Raw genomic sequence first — 26,899 nt, 5'->3', positions numbered from 1 at the left:
CTTCCCCCGTTTCCCTCTCCCGTTTTCCCGTCCCTCCTCCCATTCCCGTGCAGCCCAACCCCTTCCCCCCTTTTCCCCAGAGCAGTTTTCATACAGATCCCCCCTTTCCCCCCAGCCCCGAACCCCCGGGGGTTTCTCAGCATCAGCAGCCACTTCACTCCCCCCCAATTTAACTCTTTGTGTCCCTTTTCCAGGCTCTTTTGGAGCCCGGGTGTCCTGGGGCCGCTCTGGTTTTTGCTCCGGGGTGTTTGGAGCCCGGTGACCATGGACCTGTTTCCCTTGGGCGACGAGCTGCGTGGCTTTGCCCAGAGCCCCGGGCTGCTCTGCGGGGAAGCGCTGGACCTGAGCCTGGAGCCCAGTCTGAGCCTGGAGCCCGACCTGGAGCCCAACCTGAGCCTGGAGCCCGACCTGGAGCCCGACCTGAGCCTGGAGCCCAACCTGGAGCCCAACCTGACCCTGGAGCCCGACCTGGAGCCCAACGTGAGCCTGGAGCCTGACCTGGAGCCCAACCTGAGCCTGGAGCCCGACCTGGAGCCCAACCTGAGCCTGGAGCCCGACCTGGAGCCCAACCTGAGCCTGGAGCCTGACCTGGAGCCCAACCTGAGCCTGGAGCCCGACCTGGAGCCCGACCTGAGCCTGGAGCCTGACCTGGAGCCCAACCTGAGCCTGGAGCCTGACCTGGAGCCCAACCTGAGCCTTGAGCTCAGTATTTACTAATGATCAGTATTTACTAATGATGGTCAGTATTTATTAATGGTGATCAGTAATTATTAATAACGGTCAGTATTTATTAATGACGATCAGTATTTATTAATGATGGTCAGTATTTATTAATGACGATCAGTATTTATTAATGATGGTCAGTATTTATTAAGGACAATCAGCATTTATTAATGATGGTCAGTATTTATTAATGATGATCAGCATTATTAATAAGGATCAATATTTATTAATGGTGATCAGTAATTATTAATAACGGTCACTATTTCTTAATGACGATCAGTATTTATTAATGATGGTCAGTATTTATTAAGGACAATCAGCATTTATTAATGATGGTCAGTATTTATTCATGACAATCAGCATTATTAATAAGGATTGATATTTATTAATGGTGATCAGCATTTATTAATAACGATCAGTATTTATTAGTGATGGTCAGTATTTATTAATGGCGATCAGTATGTATTAATGGTGGTCAGTATTTATTAGTAACGATCAGTATTTATTAATGACAATCAGTATTTATTAATGACGGTCAGTATTTATTAATGATGATCAGTATTTATTAATGATGATCAGTATTTATTAATGATGGCAAGTATTTATTAATGATGATCAGCATTATGAATAAGGATCAATATTTATTAATGGTGATCAGCATTTATTAATAACGATCAGTATTTATTAATGATGGCCAGTATTTATTAATGGCTGGAAGGACCATTCAGCCAGCCAGCCACAGTCCAGGAGGTTCCTCCAGCGCATTGATGATAACTTCCTCATGCAGATGGTGGAGGAGCCGACCAGGAGAGGTGCACTGCTGGATCTCATCCTCACTAACAAAGAGGGTCTGGTCGAAGCAGTAAAGGTCGAGGGCTGCCTGGGTTGCAGTGGCCACGAGAGGGTGGAGTTCAGCATCTCGTGTGGCAGGAACAGAACAGCAAGTAGAATTGCAACCCTGGACTTTGGCAGGGCTAATTTCGGCCTTTCCAAGCAATTGCTGGGGGCAATCCCATGGGCAAGACTGCTTGAAGGAAAAGGGGCCCAAGAGAGCTGGATTGCATTCAGAGATTGCTTCTTCCATGCTCAGGATCAGAGCATCCCCACACGCAGGAAGTCGAGGAAGGGAGCCAGGAGGCCTGCGTGGTTGAATAGGGGTCTGTTGGGTATGCTCAAGCAGAAGAGGCGAGTTTACAGGTCATGGAAGCAGGGGCTGGCCACTTGGGAGGAATATAAGGCTGCTGTTAGAGGATGCAGGAGGGCAGCTAGGGTAGCCAAGGCCTCCTTAGAATTACAGCTGGCGAGAGGGGTCAAGGACAGCAAGAAGAACTTTTTCAAATACATAGCAGATAAAACTAATACCAGAGGCAATGTAGGCCCACTGATGAATGAGGTGGGTGCCCTGGTGGCAGAAGACACAGAGAAGGCAGAATTGCTGAATGCCACCTTTGTCTCTGTCTACTCCGCTGGAGGCTGTCCTGGGGAACCCTGTACCCCTGAGACCCCGGATGAAGCCAGGTTAATGGAGGAGTTTGCTTTAGTCGATGAGGACTGGGTTAGGGAACAATTAAATAGTCTGGACATCCATAAATCCCTGGGTCCAGATGGGATGCATCCGCGGGTGCTGAGGGAGCTGGCTGAAGTCATTGCTGGACCGCTCTCCATCATTTTTGCCAAGTCTTGGGAAACGGGAGAGGTGCCCGAGGATTGGAGGAAAGCAAATGTCACTGCAGGCTTCAAAAAGGGCAAGAAGGAGGACCCGGGTAATTATAGACCGGTCAGCCTCACCTCTGTCCCTGGGAAAGTAATGGAACAGCTTATCCTTGGTGTCATCTCAAGGCACATCAGGGATAAGAGGGTCATTAGGGGCAGTCAGCATGGCTTTACCAAGGGTAAGTCATGCTTGACCAACCTCATAGCCTTTTATGAGAATGTGACAAGGTGGATGGATGATGGCAGAGCGGTGGATGTGGTCTACCTTGACTTCAGTAAAGCCTTTGACACAGTCTCCCACAGCATCCTCACAGCTAAATTGAGGAGGTGTGGTCTGGACAATAGAGTAGTGAGGTGGGTTGCAAACTGGCTTAAAGAGAGAAGCCAGAGAGTGGCGGTCAATGGTGCGGAGTCCAGTTGGAGGCCAGTATCTAGTGGAGTGCCTCAGGGGTCAGTACTGGGGCCAATATTATTCAATATATTCATTAACGATTTAGATGAGGGAATTGAGTGTACCATCAGCAAGTTTGCTGATGACACCAAGCTGGGAGGAGTGGCTGACACTGGAAGCTGTGCTGCCATCAGAGACCTGGACAGGCTGGAGAGTTGGGCGGGGGATAACCTGATGGAATTTAACAAGGGAAAGTGTAGAGTCCTGCACCTGGGCAGGAACAACCCCAGGTTCCAGTATAGGTTGGGGAATGACCTATTAGAGAGCAGTGTAGGGGAAAGGGACCTGGGTGTCCTGGTGGACAACAGGATGACCATGAGCCAGCACTGGGCCCTTGTGGCCAGGAAGGCCAATGGTACCTGGGGTGTATTAGAGGAGGGGTGGTCAGTAGGTCAGAGAGGTCCTCCATCCTCTCTACTCCACCCTGGTTAGACCACACCTGGAATATTGTGCCCAGTTGTGGTCCCTCAGTTCCAGAAGGACAGGGAACTGCTGGAGAGAGTCCAGCATAGGGCAACAAAGATGCTGAAGGGAGTGGAGCATCTCCCTTATGAAGAAAGGCTGAGGGAGCTGGGGCTCTTTAGTTTGGAGAAGAGGAGACTGAGGGGTGACCTTATTAATGTTTATAAATATATAAAGGGTGAGTGGCACGAGGATGGAGCCGGGCTCTTCTCAGTGGCAAACAATGATAGGACAAGGGGCAATGGGATCAAGCTGGAACACAAGAGGTTCCACTTAAATTTGAGAAAGAACTTCTTCTCAGTGAGGGTGACAGAGCACTGGAACAGGCTGCCCAGGGAGGTTATGGAGTCTCCTTCCCTGCAGACATTCAAACCCGCCTGGACATGTTCCTGTGCGACCTCTCCTAGGCGTTCCTGCTCCAGCAGGGGGATTGGACTGGATGATCTTTTGAGGTCCCTTCCAATCCCAAACACACTGTGATACTGTGATACTGTGAATTCCGTGGCAGGTTCACTCTATCGTTCACTGAATGGGGGAAATACGCCAAGCCCAGTGCTGCTGACCTTCTCTGCAGGTGCCTGTACCCGTTCACGGAGCACACGGTCAGGATTCTTCTCTCCCTGATAACCGTTCGCCCTGGAGTCCCTGTTTAAAGCTCCAGTGGCAAACTTCTCTGATTCCACGTGGGCTTTGCTGTGTTGAGCTGTAGACGTTGTTTATTGTCCATAGCCTTGCAGGTGCTGTTTTGCCTGGACGCAAATTCCTTTCTTCTCGGCGAAGTGCAATACGGACCTTGTCTTGTAAGTGATCAGTGTAGTTTGGAGTTGCTTTTGGTAGATATGAGCAGAACTTCGCAGCCTAAAATTTTAGCAAATCCAGCTTACCAAGTAACAAAAGCAAAGAGTATATTAAAAATCATACCAGCTTATGTCCCAAAAGAATTGATTATATTTAGTGTGCATCTACTTAAGGTAAATGATTAATATTAAACTTATCTCTGAGTAGCAAAACCATTGCCACACAGCTCACTTATTTAGCAGGGAGAGCTCACAGTGGGCTCATCCAGGCTGTCGTATTTATGGAGTGAAGTGATAGGCTCGCAGTCACGTTGCGCACAGTAAGAAAAGTGTGTCTGAGACTCATGCGCTCACAAATTACCAGCGTTCATCTGCTCTTCTGCATCCCCGTGGGTCTCCTGGCAGGAGTTCTTGGCCTGGACCAAACTGCTCTGGTTTGGCTGGGGGTGATTGGGGATCGAGTGCATCTGCCACCCCTGGCAGCCCAGAGAGAACTGAGCCAGCCAACGGGATCCTTTCCGCAACATCCTCATAGGCACCGGGAGCAAGGAGCGTGGCATTGAGTGTGTCTGTGACACCCCCATCATGCACCAGCCGCTGGGAACATGGAGCGGTGCAGCAGACTGTTCAAGACTCTGCTCAGAGCAATGGGTGCTGGAGCTTTTAGAAACTGGGATGGAAACTCAGCAGCCAGGTGCCCAGGGCTGAGCTGGCCTGTGCCTCCCAAGGGACATCCTGACCCTCCCTGCCCAGGCACAGGGTCACAGTGGGGCCCTTGGGACATCCTGACCCTCCCTGCCCAGGCACAGGGTCACAGTGGGGCCCTTTGTGACGTCACTTGGTGACACCCACTGCCCCGCATGTGCTCAACGCCGCTGCGGGCCCAGCCCACACTGTCCGACAGGACAGTGACGGGACAGGGTGCGAGCACGGAGCTGGCGAGAGCCCCGAGCGTAGCCCACGTCTCTCAGAGAATCAGAGAATCTTCTTGGTTGGAAGCGACCCTTAAGATCATCGAGCCCAACCACAACCCGGCTCTGCTGCCCCGGCAGACTCTGCTGCCCCCGGCAGACTTGGAGCAGGGAGATCCTGAGCTCAGCTCCCGTCTTTCCCCGACGAGGAGCACACGGGCGCATCCCACACCTTTCACCGCTGCCTCTGGCAGAGCTGCAGCACCGAGGCGTTTGCCGAAGCGTCCGCCTTCTTCATCCGTAGTCCTTCCCCATTGACTGAAAAATGGCGGAGAGACCCCCCATCCGACCTAGGCTGGGCTGGCAGGAGAGACCCCCCAGCCGCCCCCGGGTGGCCTGGCAGGAGGAGGTTGGGGGTCCCCAGGAGGTCAGATCTCCACCGCAGCCCAACCAGGTGGATGTGGTCCAGCCACTGCAGATCGGTGAGTGAGGGGCCCTGATTGTCTGGGCAGGGTGGGGCCCCGCGATCGCTCCCCGCTCCACACCAAAATCACGTTTCCCCACACGCTGGCAGGGGTTCCCATGGGTGGTGATGATGCTGCCTGAAGCCCAGGGCTGCTCCGAGCTGGGCGCCGGCCCCAGCGCAGCCTCTGCGGGCAGAGGGGACCCAGCTCCTGCTGCAGGGCACGGGCAGCGAGAGGCAGCTGGGCGGGCAGGAGGCACCGTGCTGCGGGACGGGGACCTTTCCTGCCTGTCTGAAGCGAGTTCCTCACCCGCTGCACTGGGGGCTTTCCCCATCCTGCCTGGCTCCAGCATCGCAGCCCCTCTGCTGGGCACCCTCCAGCCCCCACACGCACAGGGAGGCTGTGCCGGGGCAGCGGGCACTGGGATGGACATGGGGCAGAGCTCCTTCCTCTGCTCTCTCTTGCCTGCAAACCCTCTGTGCAGCCCTCCCTGCTCTCCTCCTTTATTAGATGCCGATTCGTTACCCGCGTATGAGGTGGAACCAGAACATGTGGACTCCATCGTGTCCCTTTTCAGCAGCCCAGACAAGGTAACCGCGGCCCTTTGGAAGGCGGCTGTGCCGGCGTCTGCTGGCAGGGGCTCTGCTGCGGGGTGCTGGAGGGCGCTGGCTGGGCAGAGCTGCTGCTCCCAGGTCTCTAATGGGCACTGCACCCCATGCTGCGGTGCCGCTGGCCGCGAGTCCTCATCTCATGCTTCCTGTTTGTCTCTCTGTCCCCTGGCTGCCAGGACGAGGAACAGAAGATGGAGTTCCTTAAATGCATTGCCATGATCTTCAGAGATGCAACATACAACGACTTGTCCCAGGGCCTAGACCTCTTCTGCCAGAGATACGAGCTGGTAGAGAATATCGAGGTGAGGGGATACCCGGCAGCGCTGGGGAAGTGAGCAATGCCCCCGGCACCGGCACCTGTGAGGACAGTGCTGGGCAGGGCCGGGGGCTGGTGGCACTGGGTGCTGGCAGCTGCCAGGTCCCATCCCGGCTGTGCTCTGCAGGTGCTGCTGGAAGAGGAGCCCAGGGACCAACTGCCCACAGTGGTGCAGCGGATTGCCGCATTTGCCATGGCCGACATGAGGTACCTGTCCATCCTTCCTGGGGACTCCTGCCCCAGAGCCCCGTGTCCACCTGTACGAGACCTCCAGGCACTGCTCCCAGCACCCATGTCCTACTGGCCCCTCTCTCTTTGTAGCTTCGTGGAGGAGGTGCTGGAAGGCAAAGATAGGAGCCACATCCAGGCCTGCTTCTCCAGCGTCTTCATGCTTCCTCCAAAAGAGGAAATGAGGGACCTGAAACCTTACCTCTACTTCATGGTAAGTGCTGGGGGAGCTACAGGAGCCCCAGTCCCTCTGGGCTGCTCTCTGGTCACCCCGTGCTGCGCTATGACCAGAGATCCCAGACAGGCTTTGCTTTCCCACTGTTGTCCCTTCCCCCGTTCCCGTGGGCCTGGCCTCATCCAGTGCCATGGGCTGCTCTGACAGCAGCAGATTATTTGCCCCTGGGTCTCTCCCAGGCACCGTGAAGCAGCGCACGAGTCCTCCCTTGGTGCTGGGACTTCAGATCAGTCTCTTGGGGTGAGGGGGATGGCAGGAAACGTGGCCATAACTCGTTGTCTTCCTTGCAGACCATGAAGGCTGTGGACAGCATGCTTGTGGCGTTGGTGCTCAACTCTCCTGCCTCTCAAGTCAGTGAGAAGATGCAGGATATCTTCCAGGTCTGGCGTGTGCAAAGAGTGGGCTTCACCAGGGCTGTTCCTCGCCCTGGGGGACGGGGTGTCCACTCTGGAGGTGACAGTCCCACCCGTGCCGTGCAGAGAGCGCTGCCGGGAGGGTGCCCACCTCCTTGGGGAGCCAGGGGCTGCCCACCAGGCTCTTCCGCAGCACAGTGGCCGCAGAGGGTGGCATCCGCCTTCCTGCCTGGCCGCAGGGCTGGCCCGGGGCATTTGTCCCAAGCCTGCCAGAGGACAGGAAGCCCATTACAGGCTTTGTTCCAGATCATAGGAAGCCTTAATAGACTAGGCCAGTCCAAGCCTGGACTTGAGCAGTGCTGCTTCTGCTGGAGCGGTGGCTGCTCCCAGGGCTCACCAGCAGCTTCTCTCTTCCCAGATGCTCTTGACTTTCAGCACCTCTGAGAGGGCATCTGTGCGGGAGAGGGCTGTGGGCAGGATGAGGCTGCTGAGCTTCTTGCTGACCAACTACTCCTCACTGAAGGTAAGGACCAGGCACTCCCTGCTCTGCCAGGACCCAGCTCTGCCCCAGTCCTGTGTTGGCCGGGACTGCCCAAGGAGCACCGAGGGAACCCAGGTCTGGCAGCTCTGCCTGCATGGGGCTGTTCTGGGATTGGGGTCTGCAGGGCCCTGCAAAGCTCTGACCACCCTCGATCCAGCCCTGGGCACATTCTTGGGTTCAGGGCTTTGGCCCCACATACCCTCAGCCCTTCTGCACTTCCTTTGCCCTTGTCCAGGCTGATCCGAATGAGGACAGAGATGATTCCGGTGCTGAGATCCAGATGCCAATCCTTGGACAGCTGCTAGGACATCTCCTCCTATTCCTGTCATTCAAGGAAGAAGAGACCAGCTGCTTGGCTTTGGACACTCTCTGTTTCCTCTTCCAATTCAAGTGTCAGCAACACTGTAAGAGAAGCTGTGGTGGGATACATCCCTCTGCACAGCCACATCAGCCAGCACCTCTGCTTGTCTTCCTGGGTGTTGTGATGGACTCTTCTGCTGCTTCCTGGAGACAACACCATGTCACCAGCACTGTCCCTCCTCTGCTCCTGACCCGCAGCACTGCAGCCATGCGAGACGTCCCCCACATCACTGCTATTCCAGCCATGGGGGACTGAACTGTGGCACTGCATGCAGAGCTCTAGGGCCTTGGAGTTTCCAGGGCCAGGAGCATTCGCACATGTGCACTGGAGGAGGGTCAGCCTTTCCGTGGCACTGCTCTCCACCACCTCCTCCCCTGACTGTTGGTCATAACCTCCCTGCTTGGGCATTCCAGGTTCAAAGCTCTGTCCGGTACTGGCGAAGCTGCTGTGTCTTACCAGCTCTTCTGTATTTCCCTGCTTTTTAGGTGTGACGGTGCCAGAGGAGAATGCACAGCTCCAGGAGGACTGGGAAGCCGAGGTCGCCTCCTTGACCTCTTCGTCCAGAGCTCCTCACATTACCAAGGTAATGAGCTCCCCCCTTGCTGTGGCACCAGCAGGGGTCTTGTGAGAGCAAAGGCCTCCAAACTCAGGGGGCTGCTGTGGCCTCCCTATCCCTGCTGAGAGGGTTCCTGCTGTCCCCGAGCAGGGACCATGCGAGGGCTGCTCTCCAGTGTCCCAGCAGCAGCCCCAGTCCTGCTGGCCACCAGCAAGCCCTGGTTCACGGCAGGACCAGCACCCTCTGCCCATGACTCCAACTCTCCCCCCTCACCCCGGGCCTCTCTCCTCCTCCTCCCCAGCAGTCCCTGCCGCCCCTGCTGCCAGCTTTGCCGCAGCACCCACAGCACCGCCGGGCGTCTCTGCAGGGCTGCTGGCACCGCCCGGCGAAGCAGCAGCACCAGGGCACTCGGTGTGACTTGGCTTCGCTGCCTCCCTTCCTCCCTTAGCTCTTTGCAGAACATCTCCAGCCTTCCGACAGAACAGACATGGTCCTGGTGTTCATCGAGGCACTGACCGACTCCAGCACCTTTGACAAGAAGGCGGCCAGAAACATGCTGGACATGGTCAAGAGAGACTGCGATTTCTGGCTGGTGGATGTAAGTGGTCTTTGGCTGGATTGCCCTTCGGCCCTGTCAGACCTTGTTCTCCCTCCATCCATCTCTTCCTCTCAAATCCCAGTAAAGTGAAGCCACATGAAGGCGACAGAGAGGGATGGGAAGGGCAGTGAGGAAATGGCTGCACTCCAGTGGCAGCACCATCCTCACCTGTGTCTCCTCCAGGTGCCAAAGATCACGAGCTGCATCCACAAAACCCTGGGGTGCATCAACACGGCCCCAGCCCGGCAGAGAGTGGTGTCCCTAATTGTCTGGATGGCTGACAAGTGCCCTGGGGAGGTGGTGTCCACGCTGCTGACAATCGCACCACCAGCAGACAGGTACTGGCCCCAAAAGCCATGAGGGCTTGTTCCCTGTGGGGAGAGGGACACAGAGCCAACAAATCCTGCAGGACACCCCCAAGGAGCAGGACCCTCCATCCCACCACGCTTCCCAGTGCTGGGGGTCAGCCAGGCCCGCAGCAGCCACAGCTGAGCAAGCCAGCCCAGAGCCCCCCACTGTGCTCCTGCCAGCCCCACGGGAGCACCAGCTCAGCCTCTGCTGCTGCCCAGGGCATCCCCACCGTCCTGCAGCGCTGGCCCGGCCACGCTGCTGTGGCCCAGGCTGCCCTGCTGACAGAGCGCTCTCCCGCAGCACTGCCCTGGCACTGTGGGAGGTGATGTTCTCCGTGCCCCAGACCCTGCAGAACGTGTTGAAGGAGCTGCACATCCAACTCCAGGACCGGCACCGTAGGGTCTTACATACATGCTGGGAGGACACATCCATCCTTCGCTTGGCTGTGAGTTACTGGATAAAGCTCCTGGTGCCCCAGGAGCTGCACGGTGCAAGGAACCCCACCAGCTCTGCCGGTCGCTCACTGCTGGCTTTGCTTTCAGATCCTGGCCAGCAATGACCTGCAAGATGAGGAGTTTGCTCCAATGTACCTCATCATGAGGTTTCTGAGGCAGCGAAGACCAAAGGTGCTCTCCCTGGTGCTCAGGGGCTTGATGACGCTGTCAGAGAGAGAAGAGATGGTGAGTAGGGTCATGCCAAGGGAGCCGTGGTGGCAGCCAAGGGTGCAGTGGGTTCGGGCTTGGCCTGGGCTGGCAGTCAGGCGCTGGGGTGCCTGCTCCAAGGGCCCTCCCTGCCATGGTGGGACCTGCTGGCTGCCTGGGGAGCTCTCCAGACATGGACCCGGTGCCAAGAGGGAAACTCTCTTCTTCATACAGGCCAGAAAAATGAAGGTCATGCTGCCAGACCTGTCGTGGGTCCTGCAGTACGGCAATAACGTCATCAAGACCAAGGCTCTGGTGGTCTTCAGAAACGTGATGGCTCAGCTGGAGAGGGAGGAGGCCAGCCCCATCGCCGTGGTGCTGGCAAAGCTTCTCCTGCCCTTCTTTGATGACGTAAGGCTGGTGTATAAACCTGAGCCTAGTGGATGAGAACTGGGCAATGACATCTGCCCTTCAGCCCGGCCACGCAGAGCAGGGGCTTCTCCTCCGCTTTCTCCCCGGGGCTCTTGTGGGATGGTTTCTGGTTCTGCAGCCCAGCCCAGCTGCTCCCTGCCAGCTGCTCCCACAGCTCCTCCCCACCATGGCTGCTGAAGCTGGTGGGGGATGCTGGGTGGTTGGGAGAGCACTTTGACGCACAGGCACTGCTTAACAAGTCTCTTGAGTGGCCTTTCGTGGACCCAGGGCCACAGATCTGGCCACAACTGCAGTGTGCACAACGCCGCCCTGGAGCATCTCCCCTCACATCAGCCGTGCAGGAGCTTCTGCTCCCCGTGGGCAGAGAGCTGCTGGTGCTCAGGTCCTACTGTGCTTCTCCCTCCCAGGAGCTGAGCCAGCTGAGAAAGTTCTCCATCAGCCTCTTCAGGGACCTGATGAAGATGGTGGTGGAGAACGACAAGAGAAAGATGAAGAACACGGTGCAACTTGGCCTGCTCCCTCTCTTCTTCCACATGAGTGACCAAGTGCAGAGCGTGGCCAAGGTGCGGATTTCAAAGCTGAGCGGTGATGCAGGGAAGAGACCCCTGGACGTTTGGGACCCCTGCTCCCTAAGGGCAGAATCACCCCGGGAACAAAGCCCAGAGGAGGGGGACACCAGGTCTCCTTCCCCAACCGTGGTGCCATCTCCCAGCTTCTGCTGTTCTGTAGGTGGCCAGGGAAGCCCTCCTGGATGCAGCAGAGCTCCTCAAGTGGAAACAGCTCGGACATCTCGTGCAGACTCAGCAGACATGGAGGACTGGAGAGAGCTTGGTGAGGACAACCCCAGGGCCCAGGGCCCAGGCTGGACGGGGCTGCCCCACATGTCTGTGCTGTGGGCTCTGCAGATGTGCCTCGCCTGTCCTGCTGCAGCCCTGAGCTGCATCCTTGTTCCCTGAACTCAAGAACAGAGCCCCCAAGGGCTCTTCCCTCTGCCCCGCAGCCAGCGGGAGGGAGGGCACTCAGCACCCCTGGGACCCCTCGGCCTGTGTCTGTCTTCAGCCTCAGCCCCACAGGGCTCCTGGCTGGGACACGGGAATGGTCGGAGGGGAAGGGGAATGTGGGTTCCTGGGAGGAGGGACTGGTCTGGCCAGCTGGGGAGGGACAGTGAGGTGCTCACACCCCTGTGCTCTCTCCAGCTGGAGCGGGACAGGAGCAGGGCTCAGGAGCTCTTGAGGCAGAGCCTGCCGTACCTGAGGGACCCTCAGGCCAGCTTGCAAGAGGCCGCCTTGAGGTTCATTGGTGAGTCACAGCCCCCAGGTCCCCCTTTTGGCAGCCCGACCCCAGTCCCCGCCGCTGCCCTGGCACAAGGAGCAGCCCTGTGGCTCCAGAGCCCCGGCTGCCCCGTGCAGGCCCTTGGCCTCCCCTCCCAGCCCTGCCCACGCACGTGGCCGTGGTGGCCGCCTTGCTCGGTCCCAAGATCTCGGCTCCTGCTCTCCCCTGGGGTCGGCGCTGATGAGGGGAGGGAGCAGGGGCTGATGGAGCTCTGTGCCCAGGGCTGGCTGTGCGGCACCTGAGGGACCCAAGCAAGGAGAGTCTGTCTGAGATCTGCAGAGGTGAGCAGGGAGCGTGGTCGGGAGGGGATGCCTGGGGGTCTCTGCAGACATGGGAGCTCATTTGGGCTCTGCTTCTTTCTGTTGCAGCCATTCAGCCCTTGGAGGAGGAGACTGACCCCTCCATCAGCTCCCTGGCAACCCAGACCATTGTCACCGTGTGCTCTTCATGGAAGCGGCCAAGATCTCGATGGAGCCTGAGAGCCCTGTGCTGCTGGCGCTAAACCAGCTGGAGGAGCAGCTCTTCTTGAGGAAAACGGCTGGATTTTAATAAAGAGCCCTTCTTGAAGTTGGGTTGGATGTCTGCCTTTTCCAAGGACCCCAGAACCTCTCTGAGTGCTCTGGTACTTTTGAGAGCACAACCCAGGATCATGGGCAAGGGTGACGGAGCAGACAGGAGCACTTGCAATGAGCCATTCCAGCAACTGAGATGAATCTCACTGAGCCACTGAGGTTTGTTCTTGGAGTCACACACAGAAATGTCAGGGTCTGTCAGGTGTCCTTGTCTGAGCTGGCCTCGTGAACTCCTTCTGCACCCAGGAGTGTTCAGAGACAGAGTCGGTCCCTTTTAAACACAGAGGCAGGAGTCACAGTGTCCCTCTGGCCTCCCGTTGCCACTCCCAATGGACGGGAGGCACCTCAGCCCTGCGCTGTGTCACCTGCTCTGCACCCATCTGAGATGTCCCATGGCAGAAAGAATGGACACAAGGACCTTGGGTGAAGGAATCACATCCCAGTGCTGCATGCAGGCAGTGAACAATGGGATGCTTCTTCCAACATGAAGTGACCTCAAGACCTGGTCTGTGCCACAGGCCTTCATGGAACCCCAAGGAATAGTTGATGGTGTTTGTGCTCACTCGGGTTCATGTCACCTGACGTACACGGTGTGCATGCTCTCATCTCAGCTGTACAAAGCAAACACAGACTGCTGAATACTCATTCAGTGTCCATGCATGGAGGGAAGAACAGCTTCTCTGGGTGAGAGGCCAGGGCTGGAAATGGTGGATTTGAGGGGACAGTGCACGGTGATTGACCTGAGGCTCCTTCCGTGGGGTGTCCAGTGCACAGGGGCACAGCCCAGCCCCTGCTCTGCTGGTCCTGCAGGTCTCTGGCAGGAGGCCTGGCTGTGAGAGGACGCTGCTGTACCAGCCCTGCACACACACACTGCTCAGCTGTACAATGGTGTTGCATCTGTGGCCACTTGTGTGGCCGTGTTCTTGGGAGAATCTCTGTACGAAGACCGAAATCTTCCCATCCTGCCCATAGGAGATCACCTTTCTCTCCGGAAAGGCTGTTGTGAGGCCAGCTCTGTCACAGCAGTGCCCATTGCCTGTCCCTGCCTGCGCTCACAGCACTGACACACAGCAGGACGGGGACCAAGCTGCCAGAGCACTCAGGCCTTGCACCAACACAAGGGGTGAGAAGGAGAGTGGGGGAGTGGAACCAGAACAGCTCTGGAAGAACAAGCAGCAGCAGAGGGTGTGAGGTCACTGTCAGTGTAACCAATGAGCACACAGCGGTGGCAGTAGAGGGTGCGAGGTCACTGTCAGTGTAACCAATGAGCACACAGCAGTGGCAGTAGAGGGTGTGAGGTCACTGTCAGTGTAACCAATGAGCACACAGCAGTGGCAGTAGAGGGTGTGAGGTCACTGTCAGTGTAACCAATGAGCACACAGCAGTGGCAGTAGAGGGTGTGAGGTCACTGTCAGTGTAACCAATGAGCACACAGCAGTGGCAGTAGAGGGTGTGAGGTCACTGTCAGTGTAACCAATGAGCACACAGCAGTGGCAGTAGAGGGTGTGAGGTCACTGTCAGTGTAACCAATGAGCACACAGCGGTGGCAGTAGAGGGTGCGAGGTCACTGTCAGTGTAACCAATGAGCACACAGCAGTGGCAGTAGAGGGTGTGAGGTCACTGTCAGTGTAACCAATGAGCACACAGCGGTGGCAGTAGAGGGTGCGAGGTCACTGTCAGTGTAACCAATGAGCACACTGCAGTGGCAGTAGAGGGTGTGAGGTCACTGTCAGTGTAACCAATGAGCACACAGCAGTGGCAGTAGAGGGTGTGAAGTCACTGTCAGTGTAACCAATGAGCACACAGCGGTGGCAGTAGAGGGTGCGAGGTCACTGTCAATATAACCAATGAGAACACAGCGGTGGCAGCAGAGGGTGTGAGGTCACTGTCAGTGTAACCAATGAGCACACAGCAGTGGCAGTAGAGGGTGTGAGGTCATTGCCAGTGTAACCAATGAGCACACAGCAGTGGCAGTAGAGGGTGTGAGGTCACTGTCAGTGTAACCAATGAGCACACAGCAGTGGCAGTAGAGGGTGCGAGGTCACTGTCAATATAACCAATGAGAACACAGCGGTGGCAGCAGAGGGTGTGAGGTCACTGTCAGTGTAACCAATGAGCACACAGCAGTGGCAGTAGAGGGTGTGAGGTCATTGCCAGTGTAACCAATGAGCACACAGCAGTGGCAGTAGAGGGTGTGAGGTCACTGTCAGTGTAACCAATGAGCACACAGCAGTGGCAGTAGAGGGTGTGAGGTCACTGTCAGTGTAACCAATGAGCACACAGCAGTGGCAGTAGAGGGTGTGAGGTCACTGTCAGTGTAACCAATGAGCACACAGCAGTGGCAGTAGAGGGTGTGAGGTCATTGCCAGTGTAACCAATGAGCACACAGCAGTGGCAGTAGAGGGTGTGAGGTCACTGTCAGTGTAACCAATGAGCACACAGCAGTGGCAGTAGAGGGTGTGAGGTCACTGTCAGTGTAACCAATGAGCACACAGCAGTGGCAGTAGAGGGTGTGAGGTCACTGTCAGTGTAACCAATGAGCACACAGCAGTGGCAGTAGAGGGTGTGAGGTCACTGTCAGTGTAACCAATGAGCACACAGTGGTGGCAGTAGAGGGTGTGAGGTCACTGTCAGTGTAACCAATGAGCACACAGCAGTGGCAGTAGAGGGTGTGAGGTCACTGTCAGTGTAACCAATGAGCACACAGCGGTGGCAGCAGAGGGTGTGAGGTCACTGTCAGTGTAACCAATGAGCACACAGCGGTGGCAGTAGAGGGTGTGAGGTCACTGTCAGTGTAACCAATGAGCACACAGCAGTGGCAGTAGGAGGAGCAGTGCTCTCGTCACCAGTGACACCCCATGGCCATGGAGCTCGGTGCCAACCGTCCATGTGCTGTCACAGGGTCCCCAGGAGGTACAGGAGCTGCCCAGCCCCGTGCCCTTTCCCACCTGCTGCTCCCAGCACAGCGGGCTCTGTCACAGGGGCTGTTTCCTTCCCTTCCTGACACAGCCCCGGTGCAGTCCCAGCCCCCTGGGTCTTATGGCACCGGGGTCACTGGACACTCTCACCTCGGGCTCTTGGATGTGCCAGTCGCAGCACATGCTCAGTGCTCCTGGTCCACACTCAGAGCTCAAGGGGTGAACAAATTGTTTCCCCCACTACAGCCAGCCCTGTCCTGTGATGTTCTACCATTGCAGTGATGTGGCACCTGCAGCGGAGCCGTCCCTCATTTATGGTCATGAATGGCGCTGGAGAAGTTCATTGGAGGACTGGGGAGGGGAGATGGCTCCCCACGATGTCTAAAAAGGTGCTGCTGCTTCGATTGGCTCCTCCTGTAACTGGGGGGATCTGCAGAGATATATTGCCCTCCTGTCATCATTATCATTGCTGCCACGAGTCCCTGGAGCTGTGGCAGGGAGTGCGGCACAGAGGGAGGTGCCATCAGGGCAGGAGGCTCAGGATGGGCACAGAGGGACTGCTGTGCCCTCAGACGCTGTGGCTGCTCCTCTGGGTACAGCTGTGCAGGGGTAAGTGCTGACTCCCTTGTCCTACCGCCCAGGGCCAGCAAGTACCAGTGTGGTCATGGGGATCTGTGTGGGAATGGGGTTCCTTTGCTGCTGAGACAGGGAGCAGAAGGTGCTCAGATCCATGGAGCCTGTGCCTTTCCCTGTATCTGTCTGGGTGGCACAGAGTATCTTCTTGAACAGGGCTCCAGTGTTCTGTGCCTGGCTGGATTCACAGACCCCCTGTCCTGGGGTACCTTTGGGGACCCCTTGTCCCCAGCACTCTGCCTCTGGACCAGCGGTGGCCTCACTGGCGATGGCAGCACCCAGAGATCCCCAGGGCACTGCCAACCTCTGGGGTGCCCCGGAGGGTTTGTGTGCTGCTCACTGCCCCTTGTTCAGAGGGAAACCGGACCCCACGAGGGCAGTTTGTGCCCCCCAGAGAGAAGAGGACGTGGACACCTGCAGCAGAGACATGTCCTTCTGTCCTGCTTTTGTCAAAAACCAAGTTTCTCTTTTAGTGAATTTGCCTGTCAGCTAAACCCTTCATACCGGCTGCATTTTCCTGGAGAACCAGACACATGTTTTGGCAAACCCAGCAATGGAATGCAAACTTATTGATAAGCACGGATGGACATCTCGCAAGAGGGGTAACGAGAAACCGGTGACCAAGAGACTGACCAACGGTGTGTGACATTCCATTCACGTGAATACTTCATATAAAAGCGTGAGATCTCGAGGATCTCATCCCTTTCCCTTTGCCCTTTTCTTTTTTCCCTTCTGCTTATGACCGACATTAGGAGAGGACCTTGCTGGTTGTCCCTGCGAACTGAGGCCAGTGCCAGACTGAATCCAGCTCCGGTTGGCTGCAGAGTCCAGTCCAGGACTTTGGGTGCCTGCCCTGCAGTTGCTGAGACTTTCAAGATTGGTTTTGTGTAGTTTGTATTATTTTCTCTGTTCTTATCGGTAGCAGAGGGAAGAGGTGGGGGATTCGGTTGCGGGCACACGCTCCCACGTCTTCACCAGGGGCTGGGGGATGACTGGCTCTGCTCAGCGTGGGGTGGACGTGGGGCTTCTGCCCCTCACCTTTGCTCTGGAAAGGCCTCCTCTGCCTTCGTGTCTCATTGTAATGGTGCTTGTTAGCAGCGGGTCCCAGTCTTCCTCACGCCCAGCTCTCCTGCTCGCCTGAGCTGTTTCCCCTCGCTCAGCACTGCGGTGCTGTTAGTGCGGGAAGCGGCTGTGCTGCCAGCAGAGGGGGTCTGGAGAGCCCTTGAGACTTGGGCCTTGTGGGAAGTGCGGTTGTGATCCGTGCTGAGATGTTCAGTGTGCACAGATACAACCAAATGAGGCACGGACTCCGAACCTGGAAAAAGGAAAAAGGTGGTTAAGTTCTGTGTAAAATATTATGAAGCTCGTTTAGGAAGTTATATTGATAGAGGGAACTAACGTTTTAAGGGTTAAGCAACTACATAGTAAGGGCCTACTAACAAGCTAACATTCTAAGCCACATAATGAATATCTAGTTTAGAGCTGTATGTAACCGATTGTGCTAAAAAGAGCAGGACTTCATCAAATGCCGAGATCGCCACAGCACCAGCTGCAACCTTGAGGAGACGAGATGGCCAAGATTTACAGCAAAAAGTGGGTGACAGTCTGGTCTCAGTCGGTTTGGCCACTTGGGTTCCAGCCAGTTCCTCATAATGAGCCAAAGGTACAAATCCACTGTGAGGAAGCTGAAGGAGCCTTCATCCAAAGACCCCAAGGACCCCTCCTCAAATTCACCCAGTGCCACTGCGCAGGCGAACAGGGGAGGGCCAGGGAGGGGCTATGGAAATGGTGACCTGAGACTCACTTTATGAACATGTACGGGCGTTCCTGGGGTCATTATGGACATGGAACACCTGGTGGTTCATAGAGCCCCATAAGTGCCGCAACCAGGAGTCCGGGGGGACCCATAGAGCGGACCCAGGCGTCCGGGGGGACCCAGGAGTGCCGCAGGGACCCAGGAGTTCGGGAGGGACCCTGTCTCTATGGTCACTTATGGGGCACTAGGTCACTTATGAGCCACTTATGAGTCACTTATGGGTCTCTACGGGGCACTAATGGGGAACTTGTGGGTCGCTATGGGGCACTTGGGGGTCACTAACAGGCACTTATGGGGCACTTATGGGTCGCTAAGAGTCACTTATGGGGCTCCATGGAGCACTTGTGGGGCACTATGAGTCATGTAGGGGGCACTGTAGGTTACGGGAGGGGGGACACAAATGGGGACCCAGGCGTCCGGGAGGGACCCAGGAGTACCCCAAGGGACTCAGGAGTTCAGGGAGGCACTCCTGGGTCCCTTGGGGCACTCCTGGGTCCCTTCTGGAGCCCGGATCCCTGTACGGGTCCCGGATTTGATTCCCCCCCTGGACGCCTGGGTCCCTTATTTGGGTCCCTCCCGGACGCCTGGGTCCTTTCTTTGGGTCCCTTCCCTGATCTCCCGGGACTCAGGGAGGGACCCAGGAGTGCCCCAAGGGACCCAGGAGTTCGGGATGGACCCAGTCTCTATGCATCACTTTTGGGGCACTAGAGGTCACTTATGTGGCTCTATGGGGCACTTATGGGGCTCCATGAGTCACTTGTGGGGCACTATGGGGCACTGGGGAGACACTATGGGGCACTTGTGGATCTGTATGAGTTGCTTATGGGGCTCCATGAGTCACTTGTGGGTCAGTATAGGCCTCTTTCGGGGTTATATGGGTCACTTATGGGGCTCTGTGAGTTATTTATGGGGCACTATGGGTCACTTATGGGGCTCTATGGGGCAGTTATGGGGCTCCATGAGTCACTCGTGGGGCGCTATGGGGCACTGGGGAGACGCTATGGGGCACTTATGGGTCTCTGTGAGTCACTTATGGTGCTCTATGGGGCACGTATGGGGAACTTGTGGGTCGCTATGGGGCACGTGGGGGGTCACTAAAAGGCACTTATGGGGCACTAAGAGTCACTTATGGGGCACTATAGGTCACTTATGAGGCTCCATGGGGCACTTGGGGGTCACTAACAGGCACTTAGGGGGCACTTGTGGGTCGCTAAGAGTCACTTATGGGGCTCATGAGTCATTTGTGGGGCACTTACGGGGCTCTATGGGGCAGTAATGGGGCTCCATGGGTCACTTGTGGGGCCCTATGGGGCAGTGCGGAGACGCTATGGGGCACTTATGGGTCTCTGTGAGGCACTGATGGGGCCCTATGGGTCACCTATGGGGCACTATGGGTCACCTATGGGGCTCTATGAGGCACTGATGGGGCTCTCTGGGGTACTTATGGGGCTCTATGGGGCACTGATGGGGCTCTATGGGTCACTTATGGGGCACTATGGGTCACTTATGGGGGTCTATGGGGCACTCTATGTCACCCCCAACCCACTGGAGAACCCAACACCCTTCTGTTCATCCACACGCACGACTCCTCGGTCCCTCCCGAACTCCTGGGTCCCTTGGGGCACTCCTGGGTCCCTTGGGGAACTCCTGGGTCCCTGCCCGGACTCCTGGGTCCCTTGGGGAACTCTTGGGTCCCTCCCAAACTCCTGGGTCCCTTGGGGCACTCCTGGGTCCCTCCCGAACTCCTGGGTCCCTTGCGGAACTCCTGGGTCCCTCCCTGAGTCCTGGGTCCCTCCCTGAGTCCTGGGTCCCCTGGGGAACTCCTGGGTCCCTTGGGGAAATCCTGGGTCCCTCCCGAACTCCTGGGTCCCTTGGGGCACTCCTGGGTCCCTCCCGAACCTCTGGATCTTTTGGGGTTCTCCTGGGTCGTTCCCTCAGTCCTGGGTCCCTTGGGGCACTCCTGGGTCCCTCCTGAACTCCTGGGTCCCTTGGGGAACTCCTGGGTCCCTCCCGAACTCCTGGCTCCCTTGGGGCACTCCTGGGTCCCTCCCGAACTCCGGGACAACCCCCCCAAACAATCAATTATTGGAGTCACTGTCGCTTTAAGAGCCGGGAGGGGGCGGGGCCTCGCGGAGGGGGGGGAGTCACGCTCTTTATCGTTCAGCCAATCAGCGGCCGGTGGGCGGGGCGCCCTCAGGCCACGCCCCGAACGCCTGGGTGCTCTCTGGGGGGTCGATGGGTTAATTACCCCCACCCCACCAATTAGCGGCTCCCGCTCTTTAGGAATTGAGTTTATTGGTTACTACGTTAATTAAGCGTTGGCCCTTAACGAGCCACGGGGTTCATTAATGAGCAGATTCCCCCACTCATTAATTCAGCCCTTAACGAGCGGCTTTTCTCTAGGTGTTCATTAATTGGGTTCCGTAATGAGCTGCTTCTCCAGATGTTCATTAATTGCTTTCCGACCTCATTAACCTCAATCCAGCTCCTCAATCAGCCCCATCCCCTCATTAGCGCTAATTAGCTCATTAACGACCTCCAGCTCCGTGACGGCCAAGATGGCGCCGTTGTCCCCGCCTCCTCTTCCGCGCCGTTCGGAAGCGCTCGGGTGTCCCCGCCTCCTCTTAGGTGCCGTTCGGAAGCGCTCGGGTGTCCCCGCCTCCTCTTAGGTGCCGTTCGGAAGCGCTCGGGTGTCCCCGCCTCCTCTTAGGTGCCGTTCGGAAGCGCTCGGGTGTCCCCGCCTCCTCTTAGGTGCCGTTCGAAGCGCTCGGGTGTCCTCGCACGCTCTTCGGGGCCGTTCGGAAGCGCTCGGGTGTCCCCGCCTCCTTTTAGGTGCCGTTCGGAAGTGCTCGGGTGTCCTCGCACGCTCTTCGGGGCCGTTCGGAAGCGCTCGGGTGTCCCCGCCCGTCTTCGGCGCCGTTCGGAAGCGCTCGGGTGTCCCCGCCCGTCTTCGATGCCGTTCGGAAGCGCTCGGCTCTCCCCGCCTCCTCTTCGGCTCGCCCCGGCAACGCTCGGGTGGTGCCGCCCCTGCTCGTTACCCTTCGGCTCTTTCCGCCACCTTCGGCTCTTTCCGTACGCGCTTCGTCTCTCTTCTTCCTGCGCCTTCGGCTCTTTCCGTCCTTGCTTCGGCTCTTTCCGTCCCCTCTTCATCTCTCTCCGCCTTGCTCCTTCGGCTCTTTCCGTCCCCTCTTCGGCTCTTTCCGCCTCCTCGTCGTCTCTCTCCGCCCTGCGCCTTCGGCTCTTTCCGTAACCGCTTCGGCTCTTTCCGGCCTCGCCGCCTTCGTCTCTTTCCGTCCCCGCTTCATCTCTCTCCGCCCTGCGCCTTCGGCTTCGGTTCTTTCCGTCCTTACTTCGTCTCTTTCCGTCCCCGCTTCATCTCTCTCTGCCCTGCGCCTTCCGCTTCGGCTCTTTCCGTCCCCGCTTCGTCTCTCTCCGCGCTGCGCCTTCGGCTCTTTCCGTCCTTACTTCGGCTCTTTCCGTCCCCGCTTCGCTGTCCCCAAGCCCATGCCCAGATCCCTGGAGGGATCTCTAGGGTGTCTATGGGGCAGCCTGGGGGTTTTGGGGTGCTAACGTGCTGCAGCCGCGCTCTCGGTGTTTCCTGCAGGGGTGGGGATGGGTTTTGTCCGAGCGCCGGATCCCAAAAGCCGGGGTGCGGGAACCCCAGTGATAGTAATCGACCTTACAAAATGTTTTTTTTTTCCATGGAACAGGACAGGATGGGTCTTCCCTGAATATCGCTGGATCTGTTACAGTTGGATTAATATTAGGATGGCAACCAGCCCTGTAGCCATAGAACTCTTGTAATCAGTAACCAAACTCTGTTCTTAAAGCTGACATAGATTTATGGTATATTCTTATAAGGCAGGTAACTGTAACCGAGCCTTATTCTTAAGGTGGACATAGATTTACGATATATTCTTTTAAAGTTGGTACCGTAGAAAATAACTGATAATTATAGCATCTTTTAGATAGAAAGTTTGTGTTAGAATAGGTGTGCGATGTGCTAATGGTTGTCAGGGGTGTAATGAATATGTATGTGACCAACTTGTATAATAAGGTATGGTCTGAATCAGCTGTTCGAAGCTTTGGGTGCGAACCCCTGGTTTCCCAGCGCTGAAATAAAGCACCGCATAGAACTACGTCCGTGGTTATGTGTCCTGATTGCTGACATTTTGGCGACCCAGATGGGACCTCGTGAGCATTGCTGAGATGGATTGCGTCTCGATCCTGCTCTGGCTAGCACCGAGGTATTCTTGGGGAGTGCATCGGACGCGACCGGCTCTCCGCTGCTCACGACGGACCTCTGATTGGTAAGAAGGTGCTTTATCTGTTGTTTTCCCTGGATTATTGGGTACCCATCTGGTCTGGTTCTGTTCTGGTCCTGTAGCCTGCTGGTCAGGCATTTGGTAGCCTGCCGGTCAGACGCGGCGAAAGCCACGCTCGGTTGGGCAGGGAGCTCCCGGGGTATTGCCCAGGCCGCCGTCCGTTAGACAGAGGGAAACCTCTGCAGGTTCGGCATCTGGTTCTGGTTCTGGTTATTTACGCCGCAGGCTCGGCACCTGGTTTGGTCTGGTTATTTGCGCTCACCTGTTCTGGTTATCTGTGCTGTTCAGGACCTGGTCTACAGTTTTAGCAATTTGATCTGTATTTGCTGTTGAAACTGGTGGTTTGATCCGTCTTTACTGCTGTTCTGGTAAAGTTATCTGTGTGTTACCTTTCTGTGTTAATCGTCTGTGTGTTACCCTTTTGTGTTGATATGAGCGATACAAAGATGTCACCATTGGACTGTTTGTTGAAACATTGGAAGGAGGGTGGATTTGGACAATCAATGAGTCAAAAGAAATTAATTGAATATTGTACTCACTGCTGGCCTGAGTATGACTTGCCTAATGAAGTACGGTGGCCGCCGGAGGGTACTTTAGAACCTGGAACTATTAGTGAATTAATGAGGTTTTGTCAAAGGGAAGGTAAATGGGATGAGGTACAGTACGTGGATCTCTTTTTCTATCTTGTACAAAAACAGGACTGGAGGAAGGAATGTGGGTTAATGTTAGTGTGGAGGAGTGGTACTAATGATAAATGTACGGGCTGTACGGCAGAAAAGAAATGCATGACGTGTTTGGCAATAGAAAGCAGCCGCGGTAACGCCTTAGATCTGCCGTGTTTGGACGTTGCGCCTTCAGAAACTGAACCCTCTGCACCTAAACCCCTTAAACCCTCGGCACCTGTGCGTCTTACTGAAAGTGATATTGATCCCAGTGGGGATGTGGGGGCAGCAACTGGTGCAAAAGGAGTAACAACTACACCAATATCCCAGAGGACTAGGAACAGAGGAAAGGAAGCCCAAAAGGGGGGTGGACTGCCAAATGTAATAGCACCCCTGCGACAAGCAGTAGGAGTGGGGGGAAAGCCGTTTTATGTAAAAGTCCCATTTTCACCAGGAGATTTAATGATCTGGAAACAATCAGCTGGTCCTTACCCGGAAAACCCGGACAAAGTTGCAAGGATAATTAAAATGATAATTAAAACGCAGAATCCTGATTGGGATGATTTGCAAGTGATTCTTGACACTTTGATGGATTCTACAGAAAAGGATATGGTTATACGGGTAGCAAGAGATAGAGTAAGGGAGGATATTCGGAATGGAACAGTGGGCGGTAATGTTGATGAAAATTTCCCAAAAGAGGATCCCCGATGGGATTATAATACTGGGGGTGGTCAGCTTCGCCTCCGGAGGTATCAGGACTGGTTATTGATCGGTGTTCAGACTGCTATGCCAAAACAAATGAATTGGTCAAAATTGTATAATGTGAGGCAGGAAAAGAACGAATCCCCTTCAGCCTTTTTAGAAAGATTGAAGGAAACTGCAAAGAGATATACGGATTTAGATATTGAAACAGAACAAGCAAGGGTTCAGTTGGCTTTGATCTTTTTGGGACAGTCTCAGGATGACATTTGGAAGAAATTACAGAAACTGGAGGGGGCACAACTACGAGATCTGGATGTTATGTTAGAAACAGCCTGGAAAGTTTATAATAATAGAGAAAAGGAACAGTCGAGGCGTTCTCAGCAAGACTTGTTGGCCCTGCTCCAAGGGCAAGGCAGGGGAATAGGAATGGAAGCCCGTGGTAGAGGAACCAGAGGCGGCCGAGGGCGCGGTTTTCGGAATGTTCAGGGAACTCCTTTAAGACCTGTTGTAAAGCGTGGTATAAATCAATGTGCTTATTGTAAGGAGGAAGGACACTGGAAAAATGAATGCCCGAACCGTCCGGGCTCCACGAGTCAGGTACCAAGTGCAGCAGGGAATGCAATACAAACTATGGTGTTGGGGGAGTATAATAATAATAACAGCTGACTATATGGCAGCACAAGAACGGAAACCCAGAATAAGGAACCCCTGGTGACAATACACGTGGGGGACCAGGATGTGAGATTTTTAGTGGATACAGGGGCTACTTATTCTGTGCTAAATTCCTTACAGGGAACAATAGGTCATAAAATGACAACGATTGTTGGTGCCAAAGGGAGGGAAGAAGTACGGCCATTCCTGCAACCCTTACATCTGTGTTTTGGAGAAAAGGAATTAACCCATATGTTCCAGATTGTCCAGTTTCCCTTCTAGGACGGGATGTATTGACCAAATTGGATGCTGTGATAACATTCGAGAATGGAAACCTGGTAATGAAAATTCCAGAATCCAAGGTAGGACAAATCCAGTTATTAAAAGAAAACCTGGTAGTGGAAATACCACAAGCTGTGGAGGAGGTGGTGATCCCCACGGTATGGGCGACTGACACACCTGGGAAATCGAAAACAGCCCAGCCCGTAAAAGTGGAATTAAAGGAAGATGCCAGGCCAGTACAGTTGAGGCAGTACCCACTGAAACTAGAAGCTAGGTTAGGAATAGTGCCTCTAATTGAAAAATTTTTGAGATATGGAATTCTAGAGGAATCTGAATCACCTGCACTGGCCTGGCTGCCTTGCTGACTTCCAGGTAACAGACCACCCCTGCTCTGCCCACATCCAAACCCTGTCCTTTCCTCACAGAAAACAAAGAGGATGGACAGGCAGAACCTGCCCTGGGTAAACCCCGTCACCTTGTCTTCCAGACACCCAGAAATGGGGTCCCAGTGGACATGTTCTGGGGCACAGCCCTTAGTTCCCCTGCTCACCCATTGGCCACTTTGAAAAGTGCACACACTGTGTGAGAGCTGCCAGTGGTCAGGGAGTCCCCCCAGTCTCCATGAGCTTTCCAAGATGGTGCAGAGTGGCCTCAATGCGACATCGTCCTGCTGTCTCAGCTCCTGGGATGCTGCCCCTGCTGTCCCATAGACTGGAAAGGATTGTGGTAGTTCCAGTGACCCCTGACTTGATCCACATCTTCTGCTGGTTGTTCTGCCTTAAGTCACAGAGGCCTGGTAGACCTTGCTGGTGAAGCGGGAGAACAAGAGGACACAGGGATTCTTACCTCTTACTCTTCTTATATTCATCAGTGGCCACACAGTGTCTTTGTTTCTCCTTTAACTGTTCCTGCAGTAGTAACAGCTCATTATGGGTCCTTGAATTCCCTTACAGGTCTGGACTCAGCTCTGATCTGGGCTGTTCTGTGCTTGGAGGCTGCTGTCCTTGCAGACCAGATGAACTCACTTCTGCCACCCTGCCTGGCAGTTCATTCCACCCGTGTCACAGCTCTGTCTGCAGCACTGACAGCTCCAGCTCCCCAGGCAGGTCCCTGGCTGAGGACATTGCCTCACATCTGGGCTGGACCACCCCAGCTGTGGCACCAGCCCAGCTCTGACCTGCCACAGGAAACCTGGTACCAAGTGTCCAAGAGCCCATGTGTGCAAAGGCTTTGTCTCAGAGCACAGACATGGCATGGCCAAAGATTGATGAATGTCTCTCTAGACCTAGGATATAAAACCAGAATACAATGCCTTAACTCATTCAACTGAAGATATTCCTCCTCTAGCTTTGAGGAATTAGATACTTTGCTGTAAGATTCCTGGTGTCCTGTCTAATGATGGGACAAGAAAATATGATTCTCATAGTGCTTTATTTTTTAAAACTAAATATACAGTGCTGGAAAGAAGTGTCTGTTCAGAGCAGAGAGAATCAACATCACTGATTACTTCAACTTTGAAGTTGTGCCCCTGAAGCCCCAGAGGCATGTGGAGGGAGCCCAGAGGGGACAGAGAAAGGGACATCATGGGCTGCTCCTGTGCTGCTGAGCTGGGCTGGGCTCCTGGGACAGAGGGAGCTCCTGGCAAGCGGCAGCGCTGCAGAGAGACAGCTCTGCCCAGGAGCAGCTCCTCTGCACAGCGCAGCAGGGCTGAGGGCTCTGCCTGCAGCACCGAGGGCACAGGAGCCAGGCAGAGAGAAGGAAACACAGGCTGGGGTGGGAGGATGCTGAGAGATCACTGGAAATGAAATGTTCACAGATATGAAGCCTGTGGCTGCAGGGCATTGCATCTGCAAATCTTGGTAGGATCTCAGAAAGCTGTCACATTGCAGAGCCTGCGAGAGATGTAAGTACAACTCTCAGAGATTCTCTGATGCAGAGGGAGGATGAGCTGCAGAGCAGGGATTGCCTTCTGCACTGTCAGAGGGACAAGACGTGAAAGCTGCGTTCTCCCAAGAATGGTTGTGGGGTGTAAATGTAAATGTGCAGGCAGGGGTGCCCAGGGCTGTCCTGCAGAGCAGGGTCCCTGCACCCCAGGGCTGTGCCAGGGCAGGGACTCTGCCGCCTGCCAGGGTCAGCGCTCAGCCTGCCTGGGGAGAGCCCAACAACACTGAGGGGAGAAACTCTGGGGGGAAGGAACGAGCCCCAGCAGGGCAGGGTCCTTCTGCTGCTGGGTTCTCCATGGGTCAGGGCTGCTCACAGATC

At 55.5% G+C, this 26,899-nt stretch overlaps 1 protein-coding gene across 2 annotated transcripts; it reads left to right on the top strand.

The window, feature by feature from the left end:
• Window positions 1-625: 625 nt before the first annotated feature.
• LOC136115615 (maestro heat-like repeat-containing protein family member 7) lies at window positions 626-13,406 on the top strand. 2 transcript variants are annotated; one of them, XM_071814424.1, is made up of 19 exons: window positions 626-739; window positions 6,032-6,111; window positions 6,309-6,434; window positions 6,576-6,655; window positions 6,770-6,890; window positions 7,202-7,291; window positions 7,683-7,787; window positions 8,041-8,209; window positions 8,652-8,749; window positions 9,171-9,320; window positions 9,504-9,658; window positions 9,972-10,116; window positions 10,214-10,351; window positions 10,547-10,723; window positions 11,152-11,307; window positions 11,474-11,575; window positions 11,941-12,043; window positions 12,298-12,357; window positions 12,445-13,406. In XM_071814424.1, exons 3-19 carry the CDS (start codon window positions 6,324-6,326, stop codon window positions 12,576-12,578), a joined length of 2,094 nt encoding a protein of 697 aa, XP_071670525.1. In that variant the 5' UTR covers window positions 626-739; window positions 6,032-6,111; window positions 6,309-6,323; the 3' UTR covers window positions 12,579-13,406. The 2 variants fall into 2 exon arrangements, with proteins under 2 accessions (XP_071670525.1, XP_071670524.1); XM_071814423.1 differs by lacking the exon at window positions 626-739 and adding an exon at window positions 4,999-5,539.
• Window positions 13,407-26,899: the final 13,493 nt, after the last annotated feature.

This window comes from Patagioenas fasciata, chromosome 13 (assembly GCF_037038585.1).
Source record: "Patagioenas fasciata isolate bPatFas1 chromosome 13, bPatFas1.hap1, whole genome shotgun sequence".
Classification (NCBI taxonomy): domain Eukaryota; kingdom Metazoa; phylum Chordata; class Aves; order Columbiformes; family Columbidae; genus Patagioenas; species Patagioenas fasciata.
The sequence above is the reverse complement of the archived record's forward strand: the minus strand, read 5'-3'. Positions and strand labels throughout refer to the sequence as shown.